This window comes from Rhizophagus irregularis, chromosome 8, assembly GCF_026210795.1.
Source record: "Rhizophagus irregularis chromosome 8, complete sequence".
Taxonomy (NCBI): domain Eukaryota; kingdom Fungi; phylum Glomeromycota; class Glomeromycetes; order Glomerales; family Glomeraceae; genus Rhizophagus; species Rhizophagus irregularis.
Genome location: NC_089436.1, coordinates 730,340 through 742,844, shown reverse-complemented (window position 1 = coordinate 742,844; position 12,505 = coordinate 730,340). Strand labels below are relative to the sequence as shown.

At 23.9% G+C, this 12,505-nt stretch overlaps 5 protein-coding genes across 5 annotated transcripts; 2 read left to right on the top strand and 3 right to left on the bottom strand.

The window, feature by feature from the left end:
- Positions 1 to 3,957: 3,957 nt before the first annotated feature.
- Positions 3,958 to 5,623, bottom strand: OCT59_028067 (uncharacterized protein; the record flags this gene model as incomplete). Its single annotated transcript, XM_025333735.2, has 3 exons — positions 3,958 to 4,896; positions 4,966 to 5,299; positions 5,382 to 5,623. The coding sequence occupies 3 exons, from the start codon at positions 5,621 to 5,623 to the stop codon at positions 3,958 to 3,960; spliced, it is 1,515 nt and encodes a 504-aa protein (XP_025169812.2).
- Positions 5,624 to 5,887: 264 nt separating this feature from the next.
- OCT59_028066 (uncharacterized protein) lies at positions 5,888 to 6,792 on the bottom strand (the record flags this gene model as incomplete). The annotated part of the gene is made up of 2 exons (XM_025321104.2): positions 5,888 to 6,604; positions 6,697 to 6,792. 2 exons carry the CDS (start codon positions 6,790 to 6,792, stop codon positions 5,888 to 5,890), a joined length of 813 nt encoding a protein of 270 aa, XP_025169811.1.
- Positions 6,793 to 6,971: 179 nt separating this feature from the next.
- Positions 6,972 to 8,105, top strand: OCT59_028065 (uncharacterized protein; the record flags this gene model as incomplete). Its single annotated transcript, XM_066147059.1, has 6 exons — positions 6,972 to 6,993; positions 7,387 to 7,452; positions 7,551 to 7,565; positions 7,801 to 7,843; positions 7,952 to 8,010; positions 8,098 to 8,105. 6 exons carry the CDS (start codon positions 6,972 to 6,974, stop codon positions 8,103 to 8,105), a joined length of 213 nt encoding a protein of 70 aa, XP_065993810.1.
- Positions 8,106 to 8,357: 252 nt separating this feature from the next.
- OCT59_028064 (uncharacterized protein) lies at positions 8,358 to 10,181 on the top strand (the record flags this gene model as incomplete). The annotated part of the gene is made up of 1 exon (XM_066147058.1): positions 8,358 to 10,181. The coding sequence occupies one exon, from the start codon at positions 8,358 to 8,360 to the stop codon at positions 10,179 to 10,181; it is 1,824 nt and encodes a 607-aa protein (XP_065993809.1).
- Positions 10,182 to 10,379: 198 nt separating this feature from the next.
- Positions 10,380 to 12,335, bottom strand: OCT59_028063 (uncharacterized protein; the record flags this gene model as incomplete). The annotated part of the gene is made up of 7 exons (XM_025321102.2): positions 10,380 to 10,469; positions 10,536 to 10,737; positions 10,813 to 10,950; positions 11,026 to 11,127; positions 11,195 to 11,465; positions 11,543 to 12,087; positions 12,178 to 12,335. The coding sequence occupies 7 exons, from the start codon at positions 12,333 to 12,335 to the stop codon at positions 10,380 to 10,382; spliced, it is 1,506 nt and encodes a 501-aa protein (XP_025169809.1).
- Positions 12,336 to 12,505: the final 170 nt, after the last annotated feature.

Genomic DNA, 12,505 nt, shown 5'->3' with positions numbered 1-12,505 from the left:
GCATGTTCAGCAATATAGCAATATCTATTAATAAAGTTTAGCCAGTTCAACCATTTATTTTTTTCCATATGTGTTATAATATTTTTTGATCGATACTAACTACTGTATAATTAGTGAGTTGCGAGTGGGAATTGACTAGGAATTAGGGGAGATTAAATTTTATAGTTTAGCCGTCTATAGTGATCAGATCTAATTTAACTGGATCAAAAAATACGAATCTGTTTTCATCTGAAGTTCTTTGAATATTTGAATAAGAGATAAAAATGAATTTGGATTTATTAGAATATATTATTGGTAAATCAGCTAAAATTGATAAAAACACTATAAAATCAATAAAAAACATTATAATCTGCTATAATTTCCAAAACACTAATATGGATTTAGATAGTAGAATTTATTCCAAGCTATGTGAAGTATGCTATAGTGATGTAAACTTTGAATAATATAGAACATTAGTTGATGCATTAGGCTCTTTAACAGGAGGACATCATTATAAAATACCAGAAATGTAGTGTTTTTGTATCCATGATCTATTTAGAAAAATACTTGAAAAGAATTCAAGAATCCTTTCTAAGAATAGATATATCCTAATGTATGAAGAGTTATATAAAAATGGTAGAAATCATAGTTTTCCAACTAATTATATATATTGTAGTATATGTGAATCCTTAGTTTTCATACTTAAAAATGGTCATAATAGTTATTGCTATTGAGATAATCACTTTGTTGTATTAATGGAGATATTATTTCAAAGAAACATGCAAGAAAAAAATATACTCTTCAATCTATTGATAGAGAATTTAATATCTAGCAATATAAACAATATATATTAAAAGAAAAGGCAAAAATAAAGCATCTTCAACTGGAGTTTTAATCACAATCTACTCCATACTCAAAAAAGGATAAATTGGCATTAATATCATATAATTATGATACTTATTCAATTAGTTATGAAGTTTACCTCTTAGCTAACAAAAGTAACCATAGCAAAAAATATTATGCCAAATACTTTAAATTTTGAGTCAACTTGTATTTCATCTATTAGATAAGAAATGATTTTACCAACTTCTTATCAATTATCAGATCTTAAAGGAATTATAAGTAAAAAACAAAATAATTTATTATCATCTAGTATAAAAGATACTGTATTAAGATTAAGAGATAGAATAAAAGTTACAATTGTTTAACTGGTTTGACTAATTGATTTAGAGAAATATTTTAATTATATATAGATATTTATATTAACTAAGGTTGCTTGTCTAAACCTCTTCAAAATCCTACGATTAGTTTCATCAAAATTTTACTATAGATTTATTATAGTTTTGGCAGAGTTTTGGCAGTTTCAGCATTTATAATAAGTTTCGGCAGTTTCGCCTTTTTCCAAAGTTTTGCCAGTTTTTTAATATAACTTTAATATAGTTTCAGCAGAATTTCGCTTTTTGGCGAAATGCCATCTTGTCTAAACCCTAGATTTCGGCAAGCAACCTTAATCTCAACTATATTCAAAAATTATTTTTTTGCAAAATAAATAACTATATAGATGATCATTTGTGAAATGTATCACCTGCAGAATAAAAATTGGTCAAAGGTGTTATGCATAATCTGCTTATTTAATCTATAAGAAAATATTTTTTAAGAAGTTTAGAAAAATTAATGAAGCGATCTTAGCAATTCTTAATTTCTAAATATTACTATAATTATAACTTTAAAATTTTTTATGTAATAGTTATCCAGCAAGCTTATAAAAAAAAACCTAAATCTTTAAAAAAATAGATTTGAAAGGTGGTGAGAAATGATAGTATTTCTGACAATAAAAAGTTTTTAGATATTATTTCTTATGGTAAAACATATTATTTTATTAATGGAAAACTAATAAAATTTAATTATATAAATGACTGATTTTATGCAAAAAATAAGCATAACATGTATTTTGCTACTATTAGACAAAAGCAAAGAGAAATCATTTATATAAATAATTAGATACTGTAGTATACATAGCTACTACTTTTAAAGTATTATATCAGCAAGACTATAATTATTAGAAGTACAGGCTGATCTATCATGTTAAAATTATAGAATTCCAAATATTATCAAAAATATAACTTTAAAAATATTATCAGAATTTCAGATTGGGAGAGATATAGGAGTAAATCAACAGAAATACAAAGAATATGTAATTTACTGCTATTAGAATTCCTATACTATATTTATAGAAAGAATGTTATTATGAAATTTCTCAAATTTAGATGATAATAGTAAATTTATGCATCAAATTTTTCAGATCAGTCTTTAACTCAAATTCTGAATATTATCTTAATAAAATAATATATTATTAAGTCATAATATATAGATACTATATATAATATAAATTAGCATATTTTTGATTCTTATTAAAGTATATATGATGTATTAGGTGATACTCTGCAAATCATCTGTGAAACTATGCTTGTATAAGTGTAATAAATAAATTCATACATAAACTCAATTTTCCAAAATATTTCAAATTTTTTCCTTACAATATTTAGCAGAATAACATTTAGCAGAATAGCATTTACTGATATGGATATTTGCTTCAGAGGGATGCGATATTTCTATTATATTCCAAGTAAAATAATATCTATATATATGCTAGGTCTTTATGCGATCAATAAAAAAGTTTATATATGTAATACCAGAATCCCGAATATTACTAAAACAATTCAAATCCCATATAACAAAAATTTCAAAATGTGATATCTCAGTCAATATTATACCTAAAAAGATGAATTATATATCAAAATGTTCGTCTCATTAAGATGAATTTAACAAGTCAAATATCATTAAAATCTAATTACTGGATCTCGAGATAGCAAAATTTGAGATTAAAATATACATATAACTTTATATATTTGGAACAAGACACGTGATTTTAAATGAGTGCTTCAGATATTACAAGGAATTCCATTATCTAATTATATCAAATTATATTTTATATATATATTGTATTTAGCTTAATAGATAAATAATATTTGGAATATATCTTTTTAGTCAATTAACCTTATTTTTTTGTTAAGTAATCATAAGATCCAATATAATAAAAAATGTGTTTATAAATTTTGTTTATATAATTTTATTTTATATTTACTATTGTTTATACTTCTCTGCTAATTAATTACGTCATATTTTGGTGAACGGACCAATTCACTATTTATTATAAAATTACTATGAATTAATTACATCTGTCAAAATAAATTTAATTAGTATTTTGTCATTTTAACAAAAAGTATACTATTGTTAAATTAATTTTATTGTATTAGACTGGAAATTCAAGTTTAATGTATTTTATTATTATTATATTTATTATAAATTTTATATAAAATTAGTATACTTAATTTCACTATTACAAGGTTAATTATAAAGACTAATTAGAATAAGGTATGAAATCAGTCAAATCACATTTTAAATGTACATATTTACTGAATTCAATTTTTCAGGTAATATTTGTATGATATATAAATTTAATATTAAATAAAATTATATATACAGTATTTAATTAAATTTTTATTTTTTTAAAAATGATTTTTTTAATAAATATTTTTTATATAATAGTAAGAGATTTACTTTTAAAAGCAGAGAGTTTATTAAAAGGTTGATTTTTAAATAAGATAATAGATTATCTTTAAAGAAAAATTAAAATATAAATATACAACAGATGCATAATATTATTATACTGTATATATCTGTTATATTTGCAAAATAATTTTATATTAAATTACTATTTTTATATAAAATCTTATTTTACAAAATTTTATTATGGTAAAAAAAAAATCTGTTATAATTTAATTAATTGTTATAAAATAAATTATTTTGTAGTTTGTACAGTTTACTTTGTTATACATTCATTATACAGTCTTTAAATGATCTTTTAAATAAATTAAAATATTTTTTTAAAAAAAGGATTATTAAATTATCTAAATTCTATAAAAAATTATTTTCTATAATTTGAAAAACTTCAATTTCTTCAACATAAAATTCTTCTTCATTATCTCTTATATTTTGTTCATAATAAACTTTAGTACAAGAACCATATCTTGGTCTAGATTTATGTCCAAACCAAATATCACCATAACCAAAACATGGTCCATGGAATTGTGTATCAAAAATAGCACCATCAATAAAATAAGGTCTAACTTTACTAATTTTTAGCATTGTTCCGAATGATTGTTGTTGTTCACTATCAAATTGCAATAAAGAAATATCTTCATCGTCTAAATCAGTCATAGAAAATATAAAACTATCACCTGTAGCAATATAATTTCCGTAACTATACCATCCTATAGGATTATAACCCCCAATAATTTCGTATGAATCGGCAATTTTAATAAATACAGCAGTAGGACCATGATTATCAACATTTTTATGAAAAGATTCAAAAGAAAATCCATCTCTGCTACCACGATAAATTAACTTAAACCTGTAAGGAATATTTACTCCATCATCTTTAATCAAGTGAGAAGAATGTGGTATCGTTAATGGTAATGATGATGATGTTGAATTATTATTTTTTCCTTCAATATAACTTGAAATTAATATAGCATGTTTTGATGAAATTATTTCAGAATCTAAATTTTTTGGTGTAATTCTAGCAACTTGAATTTCTGTATATTTTGGTTCTTCACCTGTAAGATAATATGATAAAAGATCCTGTCGTAATTTTTTTGGTAAAATCAGTTCAAATGGCCATACTTTATGATAAAAGTCTTTTGATGATATATTAAAAAATCTAATAAGTGGAAGTAAATTATGAAGAGTTTTTTCTAAATTTGAGAAATCTTGTGATGAAAAATTTTCCAAATCACTTTCAGCTGGAACGTCAGAATTTTCTATTCCCCATTTTATTAAAAAACCCCATATATCCTAAAAAGAAAAAAAAAAATTTAAATAAAATTCTCTAAACAAATTTCAAGCAATAATATTTTAACTTACTATTTCTTCAATTCCAAGATCATCTTTTTTAAGTAATCGTGATATTACAGTTTCGCTTATATGAAGTAGTTCTTCAGATTTAAAAAAATTCCAAGCATTTTCATTAATTATATTTAAACAAAATTTTCGTAATTTTTCACAAGATTCATGATCAAATGCAACTTGTATAACACTAAAAATATTTTGTTGCAACCAAGTAACTTTATATGTTATTAAATAATCTTGTACATGATTAAATAATTCGAACAAACATAATTCATCTGATGCTTCTATAAGTTTAAAAATTTCTAAATCTTCGAGTTGTTCTAAATAAATTGTTCCGCTATAAATATACCTAAACAATAAAAGGATTTTTTTAGAATTTTTTTTTTTAAAAACAAAATACAAAATACAAAATATAGTAGACTTCATTTCACCTTAAAATGATATTAAATGCATTATAAGAAATGTTTGGCTTCTTAAATATGATCATATCACCTTCTTTTCTTAACCAATCATTTGATAAAGCTGTATGAAAATATTCTGACCTAGCTCGTAATATAGAAGAGTGCGCTCTAAATGTTTTTTCTTGACCTACTTCAATTAACACATTATGATCATCTGCTTTTTCTAAAAGATTTATTAAATCAAAAGAAAGTGTCGACAAGTATTGTGACATTATTATTATTATTAAAAAAAAAAAATATCGATTATGTAGGGAAAAAGAAGTATATATGGAATTACTAATTAAAACATTAAAAAGTAATAGACGGTGCGACATGTTACGTCATACAATTACGTAACAAATTAATAATGACATCACCTCACTGATAATCTAGCGCGTTTTTTGAAAAATTAAAATAAAATATTTATAAAATATTTACATCAGATGCAAAATGATGAATTTTCAAAAAAGGGAATTTATAATAATTGTTGGTTTTTTTTATTTTTTATTAGATAAACAAGAATTTAAAAAAATTTCATGATCACTCATACTATTAGTAATGCTCATGTGTAATTTAAGTTGTTCTCTATTTTGTGAATAACCAAATTGCCAACTTAATTCAGGAATTTCACTTCTAAGATATTGACCAATATCAGTACCATACTTGTTCAAAAAGGTATAACCAACACAACCAAAAGGTTTTACCAACAGATCAATATCTTCTACTATAATAGCTTCTTTCTTATAAGGAAGACCCAAATTCATAAATGGAGGCCAACCATTTTTACTAAAAGTTACCGTAATTTCAGTTTCGCAAATACTCATGACTTCTCTTATAACATTACGTAAAGCGTATACAAATTGATCTAATTTTTCTACAGTAGGATTAATCGTAAAAGAGAGTGAGGAAGGCTTTAATGGTCTTTCAAAAGGAATTTGAAAATAATCCAATTCAGCCTCTATTTCTTCAAAAGAAATTGAAGGAAAGTATGATGATGGCAATGATGAAACATCTTTTAAGTCGGATGGATTATAAGGTAAATATATTTTTCCCGTACGATAATATTGCATTACATAACGAAATAGATTTCCATCACGATCGAGAAAATATTCATTTTCATTTTTCGGATGTTGTAATGATTGATTACGGTCAGCGAACATTGTTCCTAAAAGTGTATCAGGATAATACACAAGTGTTGACTTACGTGTTTCATACTATAAAGAAAAAAAACAATCATTGTTTTTATTAATAATAGATTAAAAAATTTTTCAAGATTATTTTTTATTATACAATTTTTCTTTTTTACCTTGATACCACCAACGTTTAATATAATAGTTTGTTCAGCGGAAGTACAATTATTTCCCAAATCTGCAACGTTATTATTTTTTTTTCTATTTGACATGATTATCGTTCTATTATTTGTTTTGTAATTTTCTGTAATTAAAAAATTAAGGAAAGAAAAAAATTTTTGAAAAAAAAGCAGGGTTTTAAATAAAAAAAAAAAAGTTCATATTTTATACGGAGTTCAAAACATAACTTTATTATGTTTCACCATGTTTAATTTTGTACCTCGACGAAACAATGAATATTTGTACAACCAAAGGTAAAAAAAGTAAAATCAAACAAATGAACTGCATATTAGCTGTATTAATTTGTACGACATTTACATAAATATAAGTAATATACTAAATCTGTACGTTATTTGTCATTCAAATTAAGTAAATTATGGTTTAATAGTATAATAAATTGCTAGAACAGCATGTGTTGCATATAAATATGTAATTAATCTTCCTTTCATAGTTAATTTTTCTTTCTTCTTCGGCATCACTAAATTTAATTCTTTTTTTTAACAAAATATCCGAATATATATTTCCATAAATTAAAACGAAGAGTAATTTCCGTTAATAATGATGAATAATTATTAATCTACCTAAAAGATAATACACATAATAATTAAAGAATATAAACTTTTTCGCAAACTATCATTAATTATCAGGAAAGTTTAATAAATTAAGAAAAAAAAACTTACTTTTTTTGCTTTATGATCTTTGTCTTCTCATAGGTAAGTTAACTTATATGCATAATAATATCAGATATGCTTTAAACTCTCTAATTTATGGTTTATATTTGTTCTTGTATGACGACATTATACGTTAGTAGCTTTTTCGTCAATTTGTAAGTATAAATATATACATATACATATATATATATATATATGTTCTATTTTTAAATTGTTTAAATTTGTATTCCAAAGATGTAACATATTAATAAGAATGAAATTTTTAATTTTTCATGATTATTAACACTGAAAATTCTGAGGGGTGATTTTATATCGTAACATTGTATCTTTATTATAAATTTAATACTTACTTTTTAAATTACTTTAATTTCATTACATTGTATGATGCAGTATTGCGTGCGTTTGATAGATTTCAAGGGGGGAGGGGAAAAAGGTAAGAAATAATGATAATTTATTAAGTTTTTAATGAATATGATTGTTAATACGTTCAAATATAATCAAATATTTATATTGTTTATAAACATTATTATATACCTAATAGATCTATCTCATTATTTTATATTTCAGTGGATCCGTTTATAAAAATTTATAATTCACATGGTACGGCTTTCGCGAATTCTTTTGACCATTTATGGATTTATTTTTTGGGGCTTTTTCTCAACTAAAAGGCTATATTAAAACCCACAGTAGTTTAAAAAAGAAAACCAATCAACTTTGGTGTAACTTCAACGTTAAATTAAAAATAAATAATCTGCATTTTTATTGTAACCCATCAAATTCGATTGTCTTTTTTTTTTTTTTTTTGTTTGACAATTATAACTTATACCTTCTACTTAAGAAAAAAAAATAATAAAAATATAAAAATATATATATATATATATATTGTATATATTTTTTCAAGATTGAGAAAAAAACAAAACTTTTTATTTTTTATTTTCAAAGAAATAATGGCACTAGAATATTTTTCAGCAAAACTTTCGCTTGATTATACCAAATTATTAGAAACATCAAATGATTATGATGTAATTATAGAAATAGGAGAACGAGAAAGATCAAATGGAAATATCAAATCAATTTTCACCTTAAATAATGAAGAAGAAGAAAATTTTAAAATATTTAAAGCACATTCAATAATATTGAAAACACGGTGTAAATATTTTGAAGCAGCATTATCACACGATTGGGTAAAAATGGATAATGATGATAAAATAATATTAAAAAATCCAAATATTTACCCAAAAACTTTCTCTATAATTTTAAAATATATTTATGATGGTAGTATATCCTTAGAATATTTATCACCATCCGATATTATAATATTATTAATATCATCAGATGAATTGGCAATAGAAGAATTGATCGGTTATATACAAAAATATTTAATAACATATCATTCAAAATATATTCAAGAAAATATTCATCAAATATTAAATTTAAGTTATAATCATTCATCATATAAAGATATTCAATCTTTTTGTATAGAAAAATTAATAATGAATAATCCTATATTATTATTTAATTCTATTAATTTCTTTTATTTATATGAAGAAATTTTATTGGAATTATTGGAAAGGGATGATTTTAATAAATTTAATGAAATTGATATGTGGAATTTTATTATTAAATGGGGAATTTATCAATCAAATGATCAATTATCAATATTAGATCATAATGATGAAGAATGGTTATTAAATTTGGAATTAAAAGATTTAATAGATTATTTAATTAATACATGTTCTTGGACTACAAAAGAATTTAATATATTGGGTAAAATTTTAAAAAATTTATTAACAAAAATTCGTTTTATAGAATTTTTAAAAGTTGATTTCATAAAATATATTACCCCATTTAAAGAAATATTTAATAATGAATTTTATGATCAATTACAAGATCATTTTTATTCTTTCCCAAATAATCTTTTACCCCCTCCCCCTTTTAAATCATTACCTTTTGATGATCTAGATCCTATAAAATATTATACACTTAATAATAATGATAATAATAATAATAATAATAATAATAATAATATAATTAGTAATAATAATTTTCCAAAGAAAATTATTACTTTAAAACCCCCTAGGCGTAGATTAAATTCTGAAATTATAACAAATTATCATATAAAAGTAATAACTAATTGGTTAGATCATAAGGATAATAATATCTCTCCATTATCTTCTCATTGTTCTTCTTCTTCTATTATTTCCCAATTCACTTTAACTCCTACTACCACCACTTTTTTAACAACTTCATATGCAATTCCAACCAATGGTCATCCATCTTCTCTACTTAAACCACCTTATAAATTTACGTTATTATATAGAGCGTCAAGAGATTCTTTTGATCTATATAATTTACATAGAATATTAGATAATAAATTAAATATAATGATCATAGCAAAAATTTCTGGTACAAATGAATTGGTAGGTGGTTTTAATCCAGTTGGTTGGAATAATTCAAATAAATCTCATCCTGATTCAATTAATAGTTTTATATTTTCTTTTCGTGATAATAATTCTTCTTCTACATGTTCTAATAATAACTCTCCTCCACTTATACCAAGATTGAGTAGGTTAAAACGAGAACTAATTGATAAAACTGTATTTAATTCAAAAACTGGTTTCATTTCATTTGGTGGTGGTAGTGATTTAAGAATTGGTGGTATTTTGAATAAAAGAACTGGTTATACTAAAGCGGAATATTATGAGAATAGGATTAGAGATATTCATGGTACTTTTTATATTGATGACTATGAAGTATTTCAAATTAGTTAAATAATTTAAAGTAATTTATAATACTTTAGTATCTTGAAATTGTATTTTTAAAGTAAATTATATTTTTCCTTTTTTTTTTTTTTTTTGTTAATATTTTATTAACAAATAAACATTATGTATATTTGAAAAACTTCTATTACATACGACTATAATTGTCAATATTATACATGTATTATAAATAATTAAATATCTATTTACTTAATTTTGTAAATTTATTTCCGATTCATTGTCGAATGAGGCGTAAATAATTGCAGAGAGTGCTTGCAATTCTTTACATTCTTTAATCGCCTATAATAAATAATTACATTATTAACCTGTAAGTTTTATTAAGTAACATACAAGTAATTTACAAACCTCAAGAAATCTTGCTGGTGCACAATTAAGGACAGCGTGAGCTTCTTTAGTAATGGATGGTAACAATTTTGCAAGTGTTATATTCTTTTCAACTTTTTCTCCACTTATTGCATCTTCAGAACTAAAATTTGAAGACATGTCCTGATTTAGTAAATCAAAAGCTGATTTAAGACACGCCGAAAGAACTGTAGCTAAATCCCGACTTTATGTGAAAAAATTTTTTTACGTTAATATCTGTAAAGTTACTTTCAAAGTATAATCAAGTTTTTTCAGATACCTATGTATAAAATCTTTAGTTTCGTCCAATAACTTTCTCAAACTTGAATCAATAGTAGAATCTAAATTATCTATCCCACATTCATCCAATATTCGTATTTCATCTGATAAATTTTCAGGCATCATTACATTAAAAAATCTAAAAATTTATATTTTCAAGGTTAGGAAACATAGAGTGAGATCGTGAGCGAAAGAAAATTTAAATATTAAGTACTTATGAGCAGGACCATCATTATCATTTCCTTCAATCTTTGATCTAATTTCAGATATAAGCCATGCATATTCTTCATATGAAAGTTCGGTTTTGAGTGACATGCTAATAAAAATACAAATTAAAATTATTTTTTTATAACATATAAATAATATATGCGTGATCATTTTACCTTGATAAAGAAGATTCAACAGCTGCACTAACTCTTGTAACAATCTCTTTATATCCCACATTCAAAAACCATGCAATAAAAGCCAAATATTTTTTCTCTGTTACAGGACTCAATAGTGATCCATTATGAACTGTAATCGATTGTTCTCTATCACGTTCTGTAAGAGAAACAGAATAAAGATAATTATATCTTCCCAAAAGATTTAATTGAATGAAAATGGTTAACGTAAGAAGTGTTTCAAGATACACAGCTGCAATGGTTCTTGTGAAACCTAAAATACAAAAAAGATTAATTCATTAAATATTGATAAGAATGTGTAGAATGTTGGAATGTGCTCATTTTACTTACTTTTGAATTTTATTTCGTTCCATAATTCAATTCGTTTTTGCTTTGATATTTTGCTGGCTTCTTCAGAATTATTAATAGGACTAATTGGAGAATTTACTTCAGTTTCTTGACTCATGTTACCAGAATTACTTCCATTATTATTTTCTCCTTGACTATGCGTGGTGGTTTCTGTAACTTTTGCCATTTCATTGTCACTTTCATTTGACCGACCAACTAAAACAACTGATGATGAAGGCGTTGATGTTGTAGATTCATTATTATCGTTATTAACAAGAACAACTGACGTAGAACCAATGGAACCGATGGAACCAATTGATGCCGTAGCATTGTCATTAACTGTTGTATTCGGTGACTCTGAATTTGATGACGCCATATTTGTAGTCGCATCACTACTTATCCCCTTATTGTTTTGTTTTGCTTTTTGTAAATTTGCAAAAATTGATTCTACATCTAAATCGTCCGTTAATTGCTGTATTAATGCTTGAATATGTGATAATACTATGTAAGTACAATCAATTTGTCTTTGATGAAATCTTTTCTTCATGCTAAAAAGAAAAATGAGAAAATTTATGATATCAATAAAAAAAAAAAAAGTTTCTCGAAATAAATAAGATTAATGTAAGTAAATTACAGACTTTTCTCTAGCAGTTCGTTCCGAAGCAGCTCTTTCTTGCATTTCAGATATTTTCCACGTTACCCATTTTCCAATAAAATATATTCCACCTGTAATACCCAAAGTGACAAAAAATTTTCTCTGATGTTTTTTAAGAAATCTTTTAGTAGCCGAAATCATTTTTTTTTTTTCGGTCCGAAAAAAAAGAAATTTTTTTTTAATCTCGAAAAAAAATTTATGATCAAAATTATGTAATATGATAAGGTAACAGTATGGACTGTATGGTAACCCATTCCCATGTTCCGTTAAGGTAACTGTGATGAAATTTATTTGTCGCATGGTTATTCATC